We start from the raw sequence: 17,701 nt of genomic DNA on the forward strand, positions 1-17,701 counted from the left end.
TGTGTGTGTGTGTGTGTGTGTGTGTGTGTGTGTGTGTGTGTGTGTGTGTGTGTGTGTGTGTGTGTGTGTGTGTGTGTGTGTGTGTGTGTGTGTGTGTGTGTGTGTGTGTGTGTGTGTGTGTGTGTGTGTGTGTGTGTGTGTGTGTGTGTGTGTGTGTGTGTGTGTGTGTGTGTGTGTGTGTGTGTGTGTGTGTGTGTGTGTGTGTGTGTGTGTGTGTGTGTGTGTGTGTGTGTGTGTGTGTGTGGATGTCTGAGGAGGTACAGATCAAACATGACTAGGTGCAGCGACTATCCACTTTATGGCAACGCCCCGACTGCAGCAATGCCAGGGGCTGGTGCAGGTGATAGTGGGCTGCTTGTATGGTGTGTTTCACTGTCTGCTCTTGTATTCCTTCTCATTCTTCCTACAGGTGCACAGCACAATTACTCAAAGATGTGAGTTTACTTCATGTGCCCTGTATGAACAATTGGACATGCGTGTGTATGTGCTTCTGTGCATGTTTGTGTGTATGTGTGTGCTTGCGTGCTTGCGTGCCTGGGAGTGTTTGAGTCACACTGTGTCTGTACATAGCCAGTGTATTAGTACTGTATGACTCTGCTGTCTTTAAATAGCTACTGTATGCTATGCTACTATGTGGCTGGTAGCAGTACAGGCTGGTCGAGTCACTGTACTGTCTGTTGCTGTCTTTTACTGTCTTGAACTATTTCCCCAATGAGTACTCGTTCTAGCACTGCATCTACCTGATACTGGAATAAGTAGGGAGAATGTTCCTCATGGTCAATATACACTGTGGTGTTGCAAAGGGAGGTGTGTGTGTGTGTGTGGGGGGGGGGGGGGGTATCTATTGCAGGTCACATGATTGTCACCATGTAGGCAGCCGATCGACGACGGCCTTAGCAAGTATGCCGCATGTCCCGGCGGTATTGCACTCTCAGCTCGGGTGAGCATGCAATACTGGTCATTGGCACACCCAGCCAGGAGGACATAGGTCATCATAGGGTAAAGGATTATAGAGCTTTTTCAAGGTTGGACCAATGGTCACTTTTTGGGGTCACGTGCGAGAAATGTTTGAATCCCTGGTGAACAGGCGAAGCCCAGTTCACGTTCCCTTTGTATGGGAATGGATGCGCTGAGGTGAAAGAAGCAGTAGAACGGCGCTCCACTTTATGTCCGACACTCGTGTTGAGTCAGAGCAGTTGCCAGGAAGCCCTTCCATGGCTTGGACGAAAAAGAACGAGCTTCAGAATCGCTCAAGCGCTGGCGGAGACGAACCGGTCACATTTCGTATACATTTCAATGCGTTTTTGACATGCGACCTGTTCACCACAATCCCGGGGTGAGCGCCGATGGCGGGCACGGTGCCCCGTCGTTGAAAAATCTCTATACTCTGAACTCGCCCGTGTGTGGTATCGCGCATGATGTCTGCAGTCACGACCACCACCGGCTGTGTGGATATCTGTCGGTACGTTCAATACAGTGTATTCCGTGCGTACTGCTGCAGTACTGTCCAGGTGTCACAACCGTGCTTGCAGCAGTAACTACGTATACACTGGCATACCGGGATTAGCGAGACGAATGTCACTGTGTGTCTCTCTTGGGCCACAGCAGTGATGCTGAGGTGTGCTATCTGTGTTGGCAGCCGTGATGATGAATATTGTTTCCTGCCTCTTTCCTAACAACCTGTTGATGTAAAGGGAGCCTAAGAAGGCCAAGAAAGGCAGCAAGAAGAAGAACTGAACTAGCCTGGCCAGGCCCGGACGGCAAGGTGCAGATCTGCATTCGCCCAGCTCTAGGTAGGTAGGACTATTAGCTATTCAAAGTGTACCTGATTTCCGGCTAGGACTACTTAAGACAGGTCACCAATTGTTCTGACGGGCCTGCTAGAGCGTGCATCCTTCCCAGCACATGCCAGGTACCAGTAACTGGTGGAGCATGTTTGAAGCCGTGCACACATTCTCTTGCAGAACCGTTGTGCTGCTGGTCTCCATACATCAGCCTGAGCACGCTGCTTTCAATGGTGTCGCAAGCCTGCACACCATGCGATTCTTGGCGTGCTCTTGTGGTCCCACCAAGAGGGCTGACTTAACGCGCACGCGCGCGCGTGCGCGCTCTCATTATAACATGGTGTTTGCCGGCGGTGGCCTTGGTTCTGTTGACCTTTCTATGCTACCCCTCTCTTGCCCGCAAGGCAGTTGCCCCTGTGCCCACTTGAGTTAGATTAGCTGAATTCCAGGCCGCCTTTTAACCAGGACAGATGATACATGTACTATTTCTATTATACTACCCTGTGATGTTTGTACTGTTTGTTGTTAGAGGCTGGGGCAATGAACGAACACTTTTGATGTACAATTAGTATTTATTGGCTAGAAGCTTGCATCGAAATCCAAATGCAATAACACACTCAACTGCTCCTGGCACCTGTGTTGTGTTTGGGCTTGTGTGGGCGCAGAATTTCGAATGCTACTGTTAATGCTGGTAGATATTTAGTTGCCGCAAGTCGCTTCCCGGGGTGGGCGTTGTTGATTTTTATTTGTGGGTGCTGACTCTGACCTTTTCCTGTATATCTATCCGACCAATGAAGTATGTCTTACACAGCTCTATCCGGTAACCTGCCATTTCTCTTGCTTGCTTCTCCATGAGGAGTGTCTTCGTATCTTTTGATAGTCTATACTCGAGGAGTCTTCTGACTGTCTATACGCAAATCTACTCTATACCATTTCATGTGCATGCCAATAATCCACCTTGGCTAGCTCTTGATCGCACCGCTCAGTTCCACCGCTTTTGTGATATGTCCACAATATGTACCTGTCGTTTCTAGCTCGATTTGTATTGTATCCGTACATCTCCACAACACTTTCCAGCTTGGTTCTTATTGCTCGTCTCATCGAAGTGTGTTTGCAAACTTTCCCTTATCGTTTGGGTAGTTTGGCAGGCTGTTGAGCTTTTCTGTGCCTTTTGTTACTCATTTGTATCTTCCTTTGTCCAGCTGGAAGTGTTAGTATTAGCAACTTAGCATGCACATGTGCCCAATGCGTGTGCCCTATATCCTTGCCTCGCACTGTTCCAGTATCTGTGTATGGGGTGAGCTATGCTGCTGCTGCTGCTGCTGGTGAGTTGGACAGCTGTTGCTGCTGCTCAGGGCGAACACAGGAATTGGGATCACTGTACAAGACATCCAGATAACTGACTGGCGATGTGCCCAAATAGCGCCATGTTAATGTCATGTACATGCGCATGTAATACTGTTGAAGTAGTAGTGGTATAGTGTGGTTGCATCTGTCCATCGTAGTCTATCTCTGTTGTAGATGTAGTTGATCAGGAAGTGTGTGAGCGTACACTGGCCTGTGATTTCATGAGGAGAGCACATCTGACTGCAAAATTCCCCACGCCTTAGCTCACCAGACCAAGGTGTGGGTTCTCTGCACTCAGTAGAGTCGAGCGAGCTGCAACTCCCGGTGGATTTTCATTTGTTTTTATCTGATTCGTACGTTGTCTGGCTACAAGAATTTGGTGATTATAACTCAAAAATCCTCAAAAATCGGGATAACGTCCCTTTCGCGTGCTCTGGCTCAATTACCGTCAAGTCGCGGATAAAAGCCGGGTTTGCATACAAACACATTGCGGATAGAAGCCTGAAAATCAAACGGCTCAAATGCATAATGAGCCTGCCGCGCATAGAAGCCTGGCTTCTATGCAAGCGTGGATCGGGTAGGTCAAGAGTGCATGCGCTATGTACGGTGCATAGTAAAACTGCCGCCATACCGGTAGTCAGTGGTAGATCCTGGCATCCAAGCCTGGCAAAAATATCAGTGGTGCATATAAGCATGGTTTGCATACAAGTCTGGTGTGCATTGAAGCCTGATGCAGAAAGTGGCTTATATGCTTATAAGCCCGGCTTTTATCCACGACTTTACGGTAATTATAGAAGCCGACTGGCCGAAATTTAAAAAAAAGAAAGAAAAAAATATGAGAGTGGAGGGAAGACTAGTGTTTTTTTTGTTTTGGTTTTGGGTTTTTTTAGTATTTTTTTGAATTCGGATAGCGCAACAGTACAGAAGTACAACTACAAAGAGTACCGAATAGAAGGCCCCGAGAGCGGGAAACCAAAAAGAAGAAAAAAACAAAAAAAGTGTTTGTTGTGCATAAGCCTAATGCAAGTTACTAGTACCGTAAAGTACCGCCAGAGCGCCCCACCATCTCATCCTTTCGTGGTCGTATTGTGGAGGTGGTCTGCTGTCTGTAGGTCATACGATATGAACCTTGTACACATATAGCACGTTTTGCAGTCAATCCGTACCTTCGAGCGGACACAAGCTCCACACAAAAACCTGCCAAATGTGACCTTAGTACACTAAGCTTCTTACATCGTACAAACTTCGTTGCACTCTGCCATACGATTTTCCTTTCTCTGGCTGTAAAATCAAGGTGGGGCGCTCTCGCGAGACGGGGCGCTCTGGCGGTACTTTACGGTAGTACTAGACACCCTTAGCAAACAACGGTAACGCTATTTTTTTTACGGTACTCGTACCTTGATCACCTAAAATAGCGTTGAAGCTGCAGCGTATAAACGTTATGGGGGCTGATTTATCGTTGTGACCAACGGTACGTGTTTTGGCCAAATATTGCATAGTTCGTACGCATTTCGCCTTGTATCGCGTATATGGTGACAAAAATGGTTGTACCGGGTGAAATCAAAGCTATTCTCGTGGCAACAGCGTACTAAAAATAGCGTGCATCTTGCTAAAGGTCGAACCCAAATCACGGTATTTTCCCCCTTACGATAATACCGTTACAATGTAACGTTTTTTGCTAAGGGTGTCTACTGTTGTTCATGTGCCACTTTACTTCTGTTCCGCGTGATTGTACTCCCTGTACCCGTGTACCCGACAATTCAAGCAGATCTAACTGACCAGGCCATGCAGGGAGTACATACCAGTCCAGTGGTAACGTCGTTTGCACCAGGGAAAACTAAGAATTGAACTAAAATGCTTCTTTACTCTTCCACTGCACTCCAGGTGCGATTCGTGTTGCCTTGGCAACTGCTGGTAAAGCCTTACATACTATGTACACATTATGGAAGGTGTAGATCTAGATGATGATTGTACATGTGTACATTATGATGTACAGCACAGAGGGTGGGTAGGGTCTAGGTCTCTGTACTCTCACCAGCAAGGATGATATACTTGACCCAAACGTACTTTGATAGTAAAGCTTTTGTAGGGGCGAAATCATTGAAGACAAGATAACTGTGCAAATCATCAAAGAAGGTCGGTCACCAACCGATCATGTTATCCTATACTCAGGCTATAGTATGGAAGCAGTAGTTCACGGCCCAAATCTATAAAACAAATACTGGTAGACCATTCAACGGTGTTGTGAATGCTGTTGCAATTGTCTGGCACAGACGAGTGTGTGTAGCTTAGACCAGAGAGTACTAGTAGTACAGTAGTACATAACCCCCTGGGCCATGGGGGGTTATGTACTACTGTACTACTGTACTACTGTACTCTTGGTACTACTAGTACTACTCTTCTCCCTGGCTTAGACCATGTTAGACTACTCATCCTACTCTCTTGTGCTTTCCTGGGCAGTTACCATGGAAGCGCAAGGCAGGAGTGTGAGATACTCTTTGCCCGGAGAGCCCTTCACATGCCTTGTACATGATTGTACATGGTAATACCGTATTAGATAATCCAATACTAGTACAATAAAAGGGGGTTTGCCAACTGACAACCGCTCTATTTAGTTGCTATTCACTCTTTAGATAAATTTCTTTTTTTAAATGATGTTGAAAAATTATTAATAATAAATATTATTGTCAGTTGGCAAACCCCCTTTTATTCACAATGCAGTTGCGTGATGTCCACCACTTTCTGAACGAATACTAGTACAGCACTAGTATTAGATAAACCTTGTTATAGTTCACACATGTTGTTGGTTTGACACCGTGCTCCAACCGTGGATGGTTGTAGTAAGGTCACTGTTTCCGAACACGGTGGAGGACACTCCACCTTGTTTCATGCTGTCAAACCAACAACGTGATTCTACATGTATGTGAATCTGCTCTTTAAGCTAACAGTGACCTACGGTACAAGGAGTACCCCTGAAGAACATGATAGTAGTGCTGCCGATCAGGATGGATGTGTGTGTGTGTGTGTGTGTGTGTGTGTGTGTGTGTGTGTGTGTGTGTGTGTGTGTGTGTGTGTGTGTGTGTGTGTGTGTGTGTGCGTATGTGGTGTGTGTGTGCGTGCGGCCCAACCACGCACAGACGCTGCCACACAAACGCCGATATACTGTACACGTGACTGGTTATGCAATTGACCAGCATAATAATATTACACATGTGGCACTGTGTCAACTCAACAATTTCAACCTGACTAGTGCGGAACACAGCCCAAACTGTATTCTAAACCAAGGTACACTATAATGAGAAGTGACGAATAATCAAGATTGCAACTTGTAGAGTGAGTAGGGATACACACTGTACACAGCTGAGAGCTACAGGAGACGGGCATCAAGGCCAATTGAGTCATGCTAGTACATGCACCATAATATTGTGCTAAGACAGGAAGATGTCCGTTAGATTTAAAGGTGTGGAATAGGCCAAGGTAACTATAAATAGGTATTTTTGTGTTGATGACCGTCGGGATATAACGTTAAAACGTAAAAGTGATAATTATTAACATGAGGATGGTGGGGATGACATAAAACAACACTACAAAAAAAGGAGTTCCAAGCTAAGTTCCACGGCAGTGGAGATGAAACCCAGAGTTAAAACGTCTGCACCGGGGGTTCGCTATCGAAGCCTGACCGGTGAACTGATGACGGCTAGTCGGATCTGCGAGAATGTTTAGGGATCACGACATGCTGGCGCTAATCTACGCTAGATGTGTTGTCCTACACACGTACAGGGTACAAGAACATCGTGACTACATGATCCTTAATAGAGTCCAGACACTGAGACACTGTCAGGGGTTGGCTCTGCATTTGATTTGCGAGATCGGCAGAAGCTCAAAGCCATGAGTGAACCAGGACCACGGGACTGGCCGCAGACAATCAGAAACTGAGATGCTGCGTTAGTGAAGTGGTATTTCGCTCGTGTCCGGGTATAGTATGGAAGCAAATCTCTGGCCATGATGTCCATACATGTACAGACTATCGATACCCAGCCTGTAGCCTTGCAAGGCTCAATCGAGATGTTCACATACACTATCACCAGCCTGTAGCCTTGCATGGCAAGTTGAGATGTTAAAGACCACACCAATGCAGGTGATAGGCAAGCTCCAGTGGAACTGCTGCTGCTGCTAGTGCTGCTGTTCATGCACACAAGTTCATCCGGAACTGCTACCACGGACACTGCCCCACCTCCATCTTGTCTTCTCCGTTCTCGCAAACGGTGAACTAGTCGGTGAGCCGGGTGCAACAGGTGGTGAAGCTACTCCCGACGGTATTGCTGATGCTACTACCTTATCATTTGGCGATGTAGTTGTCTGCACGCGTCCTCGCGTGATGTTTCGCAACGACTGGCGCAGGCGGACAGAACCGAAGATGCCAGAGTTTCGCTTGGCCAAGCGCGGCGACAGGAACTGATCGTCCATGGTGGGTGATCCGGGTGACATGCATGCTTCACTGTAGGACAGAGGCGGCTCGAAGATCTCATTATACTGCAGTGGTTTGTGAGGTACGGTTGACTTTGTGAGCGGCTTGTCTAATTGCTGCGCGGCTTTTTCAGTGCTACTGCCGCTAGTGTTAGTATTGGCGCTATTTGCTGTGTTCTTACAAGCTGGTGTGTCGAGGTCCCAGGAGACTTGCCGTGTCAAGGGCGCCGCAGCAGCATTTTTGCTGTACCTCGCCTCTTCCACAGGTTGCTCCTGTACTAACGATGTGTCACTCGGAGAGCGAAGGGTGGACGCGTCCTGAGACAAATACGACGCTCGCTTGTTGGGCGTGCCGCCCTGCGAAGCCAAACCCATCTCTTGCCGAACACCTTTCTCGCGCTTGGAGTACATTGCTAGAAGCTCGTCTGCATGTATGCCACTGCTGACGCTGTCCTGTCGGCTAAGATGACTGCCGGCTCCACCAGAGAGGCTGCCAGGTAGGCTAGTGCAGGACTTGGAGTAGAGAGAGTCAACCGAGTCGCAGGACGTTGCCCGTGGTTTGGTGATCCCTGCGTGTGAAGTGCGAGAGCCTACTGATGATACTGTCTGCTGAGAGTGACGTTCTTCTATCGGCGCCAGCCGGCAATCAGTGTAGTAATCACTATCCGTAGAACTTGCGTACGCATTCAAGTGGCTGCTAGACGTGCCGTTCGATGTTGGAGAAGATGACCGGCTTAGAGGGTTGTGTTCGAGTGCCGTGGAGTAAGTCGTAACGCTGATCGGTGCGTGCCCGTTTGGCTGTCGACTGTCATCGTCGCAGGAATCTGCACACGACGCGCTGTCCACTTCGTCATCGCCGGACGTCAGGGAATCGTTCAGCCGATGATCTCCGGATGAGTAGACTGCCGTCTCAAGGTTATTAATCTTGCGACCCAGTGTTCCGATCCACTTTGAGAAGTATAGGTCCTGATCATGCATGTGATTCTGCACCCAACACAACACCAGAAAACACACAGACACGAGAAAACACAGAGGATGGGTTGATAGTTGATAGTATATTTGCCATTCTGTCGGGCACGCACACGTGCACTCGGACTTGGACATGCCCATTGCGGAAGCGATGATAGCGAACAGATATATTAGACATAGCAACTTGTTCTGGGATTACACCATTCAACAGCTTGCAAGGCTGATGAATTGACCGCCACTAGTTCTAGCCTGGTATCCACCACACAGCTGATTGAAGTGGCTTTTTCTGGCCAGTGAATCCCTTTTTTTCTTCCTTTTTTTCCATTCTTTTTTGACACACACACGCCACACCACATACTCCGGCATGCACTGGCTGTTGGTAGCCACCCAGGAGAACGAAAGAAGAGCTAGGAGAATGAGAAAGAGAAGAAAGACGTGTGCGACCATAAATAATCGTCGGGAATTGAACCCGCAACCTCTCGATTGGAAATCGACTGCACATACCACTGCACCATATGGAACACACACACACACACACACACACACACACACACACACACACACACACACACACACACACACACACACACATGCACACGCGCGCGCGCGCGCGTGCACGCACATGCACACGCGCGCGCACGTGCACACACACACTGGCACACACACACACACACACACACACAATATAATACACACACATATATACACATGCGCACACCTACAACATGCAGACACTTGCAGTGTGCGCATGTACACATCCATGCAAGAGTGTGACACCCAGCTTTATTGTTCAGTGACTTCATCATCAGCCCATTTGCTGTAACTAATGGGAACATACAGAGTGGGAAGGGGTTGATGATGTGTACAAGCTGAATTTGTACTCCAGCCAGGATGCAGGGCTAGGGGTGACAGTTCAGCATACACATGTACCTCCTTTTGGAGGAGAAGCTTTTAGAAGCACCCCATGCCATTAAATCGTGTCCATTCCCTTCATGTTGGTAGCTCCCATTCAGCCCGGCTAACTAATACTTAGTTCGGGGGAAGTAGCATAACATCAAGGTGTCAAAATATGGACTTGTTATTGCTATTGCTATTGCATGTGTCAGCTATTGCTGGACAGATGTACAACACCTGGTTTAGACTAAGAGGAAACTCAGCTCAGTGCTGGGGCCCCAGGGGCCAGGCCAAGCCATTCCGGGCCAAGCCAAGCTGTTCATGTTACATGTAGCAGCAATGCAGGCATTGACTGGTGTGCAGAGATTTGTTGCTCTTGATACATGACATGTGCCCTCTAGAATTCCAATATCACACCCCGCTTGAATCTCCATACTAACTTACTGCATTTACACGTGCCATGCAAAGAGTTCCAGGCCAACCAGATGCTCACACAAAATGTTGACCGTTCTGTAGAATATCCCTACCACAATTCCCGGCCCCTGAGGCTTATCTCTGGAGATACAGAGCAGCAGCTGCAACAGCGATGTGTGCTGTGCGCAGGCCTACTACAGACAGTACAATCTTCTATAGGCAATTTTTTAGTAGACCACAGCACTGATTCTGATGGCAGCCTACTGACCATCTATGATCTACAATCCTACATCAGAGACAGAGGCATAGGCTGCAAGAAGGAATGATTCTATTTTTGTAGCTGATTCCGATGATTCCTGAACTCATTCAAATCACCATGCACACACACACACACACACACACACACACACACACACACACGCACGCACACACGCACGCACAACTACATGTAGGCTATGGCATGGTGTGTTTAGTATCACCCTGGTACATGTATGTAGTACTGTGGTACACTCTCCCAAGATGTGCACATCTCAGTGCACTGAGATGTGCAGCTGTTGCAAAAGAAGGACTGATTGAACATGTACCGGTACTTCTAAACGAGACAAAAATGGAGACCTGCTTATGTAGCTCGTGCCCTTGCACCTTGCAAATGCTTGTGCCTTTCGACGCAGCATCAGTCCAGCATCGTATTGGAGATAGCGGCCGTATCACATTCATTCTGACTTGATTCACGTGTACCCATAAACAGCATGGCTGCTACCCATTCTTGTAGATCACTACAGACAGCACAGTCATGTAGCCGAACTCTCGTGGTTGCTTCGATGAACAATAAGCTCGCTCTTTGACTGTTCGAGACAGCCATCGATGTCTTGGTCTGACTGTATGTGCATGGCACCGCGTGTGGAATGATCTCAGCGGTTGGAAACGGTCGCTTCTTCGGGTGTCCCCATCGGCCACACGTCAAAAACTGTGTAGCCAAGTCGGTCGGTGGTGCTGCGCTGCTAAGTGCTAGTGTAGACTGTAGTGCTATAAAGACATAGTGTAAGTGCAGTCACATGACGCCATCTACACAGTAGGTCTACACAGTACTCAGTAGAGACTAGAGTGTCTGCGGGTCAAAGCCCAAGCCTATCTTGACCTACGCCTATAGCCTACGTAGGCTTGTGAAGTTGTGGCTGTTGTGCTCTGCACTGCGGCCCAGTCCCAGAGCTTATTATTTTTACTCTCGCTGCTGCTACTAACTTAGAGTTAGAGTTAGCTTGGCCTAGCCCAGGCGCGGAATGACAACACGACGACACACCGACTAGCGGAGAAACTAACTTTGTGCAGAGCCAGGTGGCCCAAAGACAATGCTAAACTCTGCGTTGATTGCACACAGCTACATGTACACCGAATAGGTAGCCAGTCTACAGAGATTGACAATACTTCCAGTAGGTCCTAATGACCATCATGTTGACACCGAGGGAAGGACGATTATTTTCGGCGGCCTTGCAGGGAGAGCCCATTCCGGTTGGAGCTACACATTGGCAAGCCGGTGCCAGCACGGCAGCGACACGACTGACCCACTGCTCGTGTGGCAACGCTCTGCCTTGCGTGCATGCAGCCAGAACACAGACTGTCCGTGCTAGTGAGGGGGTAGAACTTAGAAGTGTGAACCTGGTGAACGGTGTTGTGAAGTTGCGCTCGATCTGATAGAAGCCACGCTAGACCGCCACAGACACACTGCACTGGCCATTGAATTTCTTGTAATGACAAGAAAAATGCTGTGAAACAGGTAGTGAAACATGAATGTTTTGTGACCAGTTTTAGAAGAGCAGTCAAGAACCGCGAAGAGCAGCAGATCTTGGCGCGTAGGGCTGCTGGCACAGGGGAGGGGGAATATAAGCCAAATGACCAAACCTCGCAGGGACAAACGAATGCCATTCAGTACTACACTTGTATTACTGAGTGATACCATGGTATGCAGGGCTGAGACGATCTCTTGTTTTTGTGGCCCTCAACAATCGATCGATCCTAGATCATGGCATGCAGACCGCCACACAAGAACAGCCCCACCACTCATGGTGACCTATGTTCGAAAGTCTCTGGATATCACGGATGTCTATAAGTATGAGCATGGTATGGATATGTCTTACCGGTATGATGAATGCAGAAAAGATAATAATAGTTACACACACCACACACAGATACACATACACACACGGACAAACACACACACACCCACACACACAAACACACGCATACACGCGCACGGGCAAACACACATACACACTAGCGCGCAGTATCTTTCCCTGGAGCTCCGAGTGAAAGCCGCTGGGCCTGGCCCTTGGAAGCGACATAACAAAATAACCACACAAATTATCTTGTGCTCGTCCACTTTACAGCCGCTGGCCACTGCACGCAGACCTCTACAGCGCTAGCACGGAACTAAGGGCATGCACTATCCTCGACGCACTGCTCACTTTCTGAAATCGCCGCCGCCAGGACTGAAGGTTTTGAACGTTTCACCTATCCGCCTATCCGCACTTGTACTGTTGCTGTAGAAAGTTCGTTTAGACTTTAGAAATTAGAGGGGCAACGACGTCCGGTCGTTTCGCGCACAACGTCGAAGCCAACACTGGAAACAGCTGCCTCTCGTCCACTTTCACTGACAAAGCGTTTCCACTTTCCCTGCACATTGTTTCGTAATGACATTTATACGATTATTATTAAATTTTTATAGATGCACCTTCAACTTCAAGTCCAAGTAAGTAATTAGTTCCATGGTCACAGCAAACCTAACTGATATACCTGTACATTGTAGCTACACCCACATAGATTTACAAGTAACAACCGGGGGATGTTATGCAACACCAAACTAGCTACTTCCCAAAGCAACATTCCGTTAGTATTTGATGTAATCAATAATCATACCCATGTACAATGTTACTAACAGTTATGTAGGCCTAGCAGACGATCGTCCGGCTCCCATTCTGGAACACCTGACTCGACTTATAGATCTTGTTTCAGTCTCAGTAAGTACACGGACAGAGCCCATCCGCACACGCATAGGTACCCGTGCCAAGAACAAGCCCACGTCCAATCTCCGCGTGCACAGATGGGCTACAGCCTAAAGCAAGGACTGAGTTAGTGAACGAGAGCTTTGTAGATCTACGGGTTGGGTCTACCCTATGACAGCATTATGGGGATATGGTCACCATTGCCCTGGCATTGGCACTACACACAATGTCATCACTTACCAGGTCTCGACGAATCTTAGTGATCATCTTCTCGATCTCTAACTCAGCTTGTTCCACTTCGTTCAGTCCATCTCCTGTTCCGAACCAAGTCGAAAGCAGCGAGCTAGAGCGACTTCTGGTGGCGCCTCCGCCTGTCCCATCCATTAGTTCTCTACCAGCAGCAGCGCTAACAGCAACACTAGTCATGAAGGGTTTACTGTGCATCAACGAACGACTACTAACTGCCAAGTCACCTGAAGCGCTATTACTGATTTCAGTTGGCCTATGTGTTGGTGATATGGTCACAAGCCGGTGCGTTGCACTCATCGTCCTGTTGCGCTGCAAGGGCGATATCTGCCGCTGCTCGCCGTCCGTCGATACCTTTTCTGCTGCTGCTGGTGGTGGTGGTGATGAACATGCCATCTCACAGGCACCCTGTAGTCTGAACTCGCTAGCGACCTACTTGTACTACAATGTAGCGTAGCGATAGTGCTGCTAGGGACTTTACCTGAAAGCACGCAGCCGTGAACTCCGCACAGTCAGCTGTTCACACAGGACACGCAATGCCAGTTGAACCGTCCCCGATGTGTTAGCGAGCTGACAAAACTGTCCGAACGCTGCAGCTCTGTCAAGTCGTCCGGCGAGCAACACAAACTCTGAAACAGTGCAACTGCAAGGTTTGACGTGGCTCAGCCCAGTAGAGACAGCTTGCTGCTTAGTCCCGGATCGGAACTCTCGTTTGTTGTAGGCGTGAAAGCAATTCACCAGCGAGCGACCACAGAGGTGCCACACGACAGAAAGAATGCAGCGTTTTTAGAGCTGCCTCCTTCAGCGCACTCACTCACTCACTGCTAGCTACAGTACAGGAGAATGGACTTGTCTTTGTCTCAGGAGACCACCATGGACCACTGCCATTACTACTACTAGCATGTTGGTTGTCCCTCCATTGACCAGGCAAAAGGACAGGATACGCTCAGAAAACTGTGCAGAGATAAGCTCCTCACACCACTTCACAGTGCTGTTGTCACCCTGTGCTAATAACACTGTGATGTTGGTCTAGGCCTGGACTGGAGTTCGTACTTACTAGTACTAGCAATAGCAAGGTCAGTATGGACAGCAGACGCCAGCACATGTATTGCTTATCAAGCCATGCACGGTTCAGACACTGAGAGGCATCCAGGCCAACGTTGATGAGGCGAGGAGAGTGCAACCTCCACAGCTATCTAGGGGGCCAGTTGGCCTGCCTTCAGCTCAAGTGCCTGGCTGCCGCTGCTGCTGCTGCTGCTGCTACTGTACTGAAACAAATCCAACTCCAAGTCATGCGGCATCGAACTCAGCACTCGCAGCATGTGTGAGTGATGTGTCGGTTGGCACTTAACACACCATAAGGACGCTGAGAGAAACACTTGAGAAAGAATACTTTCCAGCAGCACTCCTGCAGGCTCCTGGATCCTCAACCACATCGATCAGTGGTGCGCTGACCTAACATGAACAGTGAATGTGCTACTGAGAGCTCTCCAGTGAACAGCTAGCTCAATGGTTTCAAAGTTAGTAAGTCACAAGTGGCTGGCTGGCCTACACTGCAGTGTAGCTAGACTATGGCTCGTGAGGCAGACAAGAGGCAGCCCCCTTCGACAGGATGATCACCAACTCACGATGGCCCATCAGATACCGGTCACCGTGATACTGTCATACTTGACACCAACTTACTAATAAGTACTAATAGTGCAGAGACTGTGTGACCCGATATGCAGTTGGTAAATTACTTTGAATCGGAATGCATTCTTTAGCCAGATCAGGGATTGCAAGAAAAATATTGATTGTGGCGATTCATCATGCGGCATGCTTGAAAAATCGGTGCATCGCTTCGTCCTTGAAATATTTCGAAATGTGTGGATCATGGAGCCCTGCACCATTGACATTGACCTGCTTCAATTGCAACACCGTGTGCTGTGGCTGTCAGCGCATGTTTGTACGTACACTAAACTGCATTGGCTCAGGAACCTGGCACCCATCATGCCAGCACAAACATATTGCCAAGGCCAGGGTCCATCCACCCTGGACTACACAGGGACTTGATCGGTAAACTCCCTAGGCCCTGTGTCATTATGTACTACAATTTGTAATACGAGGTTATGCGATACACGTCATAATTATAGTACGTTTGCCACCCCAAATTCTTCTATATTAGGGGTTTCTGTACCCGCTTTGGGCATTTTGCCACCCCAACTGGCTCCTATATATGGCGGATTTGACATTAGGGAGGTTTCGCTCTACGGAATTACGTATGAAAATAACGTATGAACTGCACGGAATTTTTATACGTAAAAATCAGAGCTGTTGGGTTTCGCTCTACGTGATTTCTCCACGACTGCTAAACATGCGTTGTTGCTTTGGAGACGCGTTGGCTGCATGCGCCCACCGTATGCACCATGAACCGAAACCGCGTTTTTCATTATATTTTGCACGTGGTGTACGGTGTGTGTACCTTGTGTTTCGCGCGGCTTGAATATTGCCATGTACAAATGCGGAAAATGCGAAAATTATTTCAAAAAGTCCTACGGAGGACCCAACGTAGGAAAGAGCTTTCCTACGGAAATCCGTAGAGAGATTATTATTATTATTATTATTATTATTATTTTATTTATTTTACTAGGGTGTTTCCCACAGACCTATGGTCTTCTTACGGGAGCCCCTAGGAAGGTTAAGCATGAACGAACAAATGGGCGATAATCTGTACAAGAGCGAACAGTGGAAGGCAGCATATTCCACCGATCAGAACCTATGTAGCCAAGACGAGAAAAACCATTTACGTATGAAAGTTGCCCTCGCTCCCCGGCGCGTACGACATACGGATTTTCATACGTAATTACGTAGAGCGAAACCTCCCTATTATCGCATAACCTCTATACTATACCTAGTATGGATCGTACCGGTCCAGTAATACATGTACATGTGTACCGGTACCGGTATACAGTATGCAGCACGGTATACCATGGTATCAAGAGTACATAACTACACACTGTGTAGTTATGTACTCTTGATGGTATACGCAGCACCTCTTTGAAGCAGAAAACCAGGACTAATCATTCTGACGTTCCGAAACATGTTTGCAATGCATTTCAAGTTCAATTCAATTCGAAAAAGCTTATTCTCTTTGCAAACTCCATTGCTGATTGCAGCCATTTACGACTCCCTATCTGAGCCCTTGCAATTTGCACCAAGCTGCATGAACGGGCCTGACATCAGTCTGTTGCCACCATGTTTCAGAGGACGGCTTTGGCTCACTGATATGCCATCATGCTGTTACCAAGATCAAGAGTACATAACCCCCCAGAGTGTGCAACTAGACTCCCACATACCCTGCTCAAGCTGCTGTCCCGACAGAATTTCAAGTTGACGTCATTATTTATGACGCAATGCTCCTTGCACCAGTGATTTACAACAGTCATGTGTACGGGTGTCAACGCATCACGTTATCACACGTTTTTCTTTGTACAGGATGAGGATCGATCGGCTTCGGTCAACCACAGGTTCCGGATTCGTCTGATAATCCGTGTACCAGGTGTACAGTGCGCATTGCATCATCAAAATGACGTCAACTTGAAATTCTGTCGGGACAGTACAGCACCCATAGTGGAGTTGCACACTCTGGGGGGTTATGTACTCTTGCTGTTACCAAGAGTATAGCCGGAGATCAACCCTGAAACTTCAGCGAAAGACTTTTTTTGTGCAAAGCCTTGAACTGTACTCGCACCTGTAGTTGTACTCGTGTCTTAGCTACAGTACGGGGGTATAATAGTAGTCAAAGCAGAGTACGAGTACTCGAGTGCAATGGTCTTGAATGGTACTCGATACTCGCATACGACTGCACATGCACACAACTCTTTATCCACTGACGATGTTGTTCAGAACAACGAAACGTCTGGAGAAGTATCGTAAATATTTCTATCGTTATTAAATGTTATCAAATATACCACTCTTTGGTCTAGAAAGAATACTTTTTTGATATTACAATGAGAGTGAATAATCAACGGCTTGTCCACCAACTCTTTGACAGAAGATAACCACAGAAATAGAAAAAATCTCCCGTTGCAACGTCATGTACCAGTGCTAGTGCAGTACAACAGTGGTGACCAGAGGCAGAGCTAGAGGTTGGCTTTGTGAATAAAATAAACCGGTTCTCAGGTAACCATCCTACATTGTAATTGGTAACATAGGGATGTGTGTGAATAGTTACTATCCTATCCACGATGGAAATTATTCAAATTAATGTGACCGATCCTTTCAATGTTGGTATCTTTCCTTTTCCTTTTCCATCTGGACTCCTCTTTGGTTTCCTTTTTTCTCTCTATCCACATGTACATGCATTCTCTTGTACCTTCTTGCCCGCCATTATTCACTGAGGTAACCAGTGGTAACCCCCCTTTCCTCCATATTGGCCTATATTTCCTCACTGTAGTGGTGAAACGAATATTCGAATATTCGAACATTCGTTCGGTTTGTCACATTCGAATATTCGTTAAGTCACATTCGAGTATTCGTTACGTCACTTCGAATGCAGTGCCTGTACATACATGCACGCCGAACACGGTACAGTGCAGTGCG

General features: G+C 47.7%; 2 protein-coding genes across 4 annotated transcripts in view; one reads left to right on the forward strand and one right to left on the reverse strand.

The window, feature by feature from the left end:
- LOC135808360 (multiple epidermal growth factor-like domains protein 10) overlaps positions 1-3,052 on the forward strand; it is a 54,139-nt gene extending 51,087 nt beyond the window's left edge. For all 3 annotated transcript variants that reach the window (XM_065321536.1, XM_065321538.1, XM_065321537.1), the window contains exons 19-20: positions 410-434; positions 1,695-3,052. In XM_065321536.1, the coding sequence (XP_065177608.1) occupies positions 410-434; positions 1,695-1,737 (68 nt within the window). In that variant the 3' untranslated portion in view covers positions 1,738-3,052. The remainder of the gene's footprint in view (positions 1-409; positions 435-1,694) is intronic.
- A 3,244-nt stretch (positions 3,053-6,296) lies between these two features.
- Positions 6,297-14,336, reverse strand: LOC135808361 (uncharacterized). The gene is made up of 2 exons (XM_065321539.1): positions 13,115-14,336; positions 6,297-8,582 (listed from the first exon to the last, which is right to left on the reverse strand). Exons 1-2 carry the CDS (start codon positions 13,514-13,516, stop codon positions 7,332-7,334), a joined length of 1,653 nt encoding a protein of 550 aa, XP_065177611.1. The 5' UTR covers positions 13,517-14,336; the 3' UTR covers positions 6,297-7,331.
- Between the last annotated feature and the right edge of the window lie 3,365 nt (positions 14,337-17,701).

Source organism: Sycon ciliatum, chromosome 2 (genome assembly GCF_964019385.1).
Source record: "Sycon ciliatum chromosome 2, ocSycCili1.1, whole genome shotgun sequence".
NCBI classification, from domain to species: domain Eukaryota; kingdom Metazoa; phylum Porifera; class Calcarea; order Leucosolenida; family Sycettidae; genus Sycon; species Sycon ciliatum.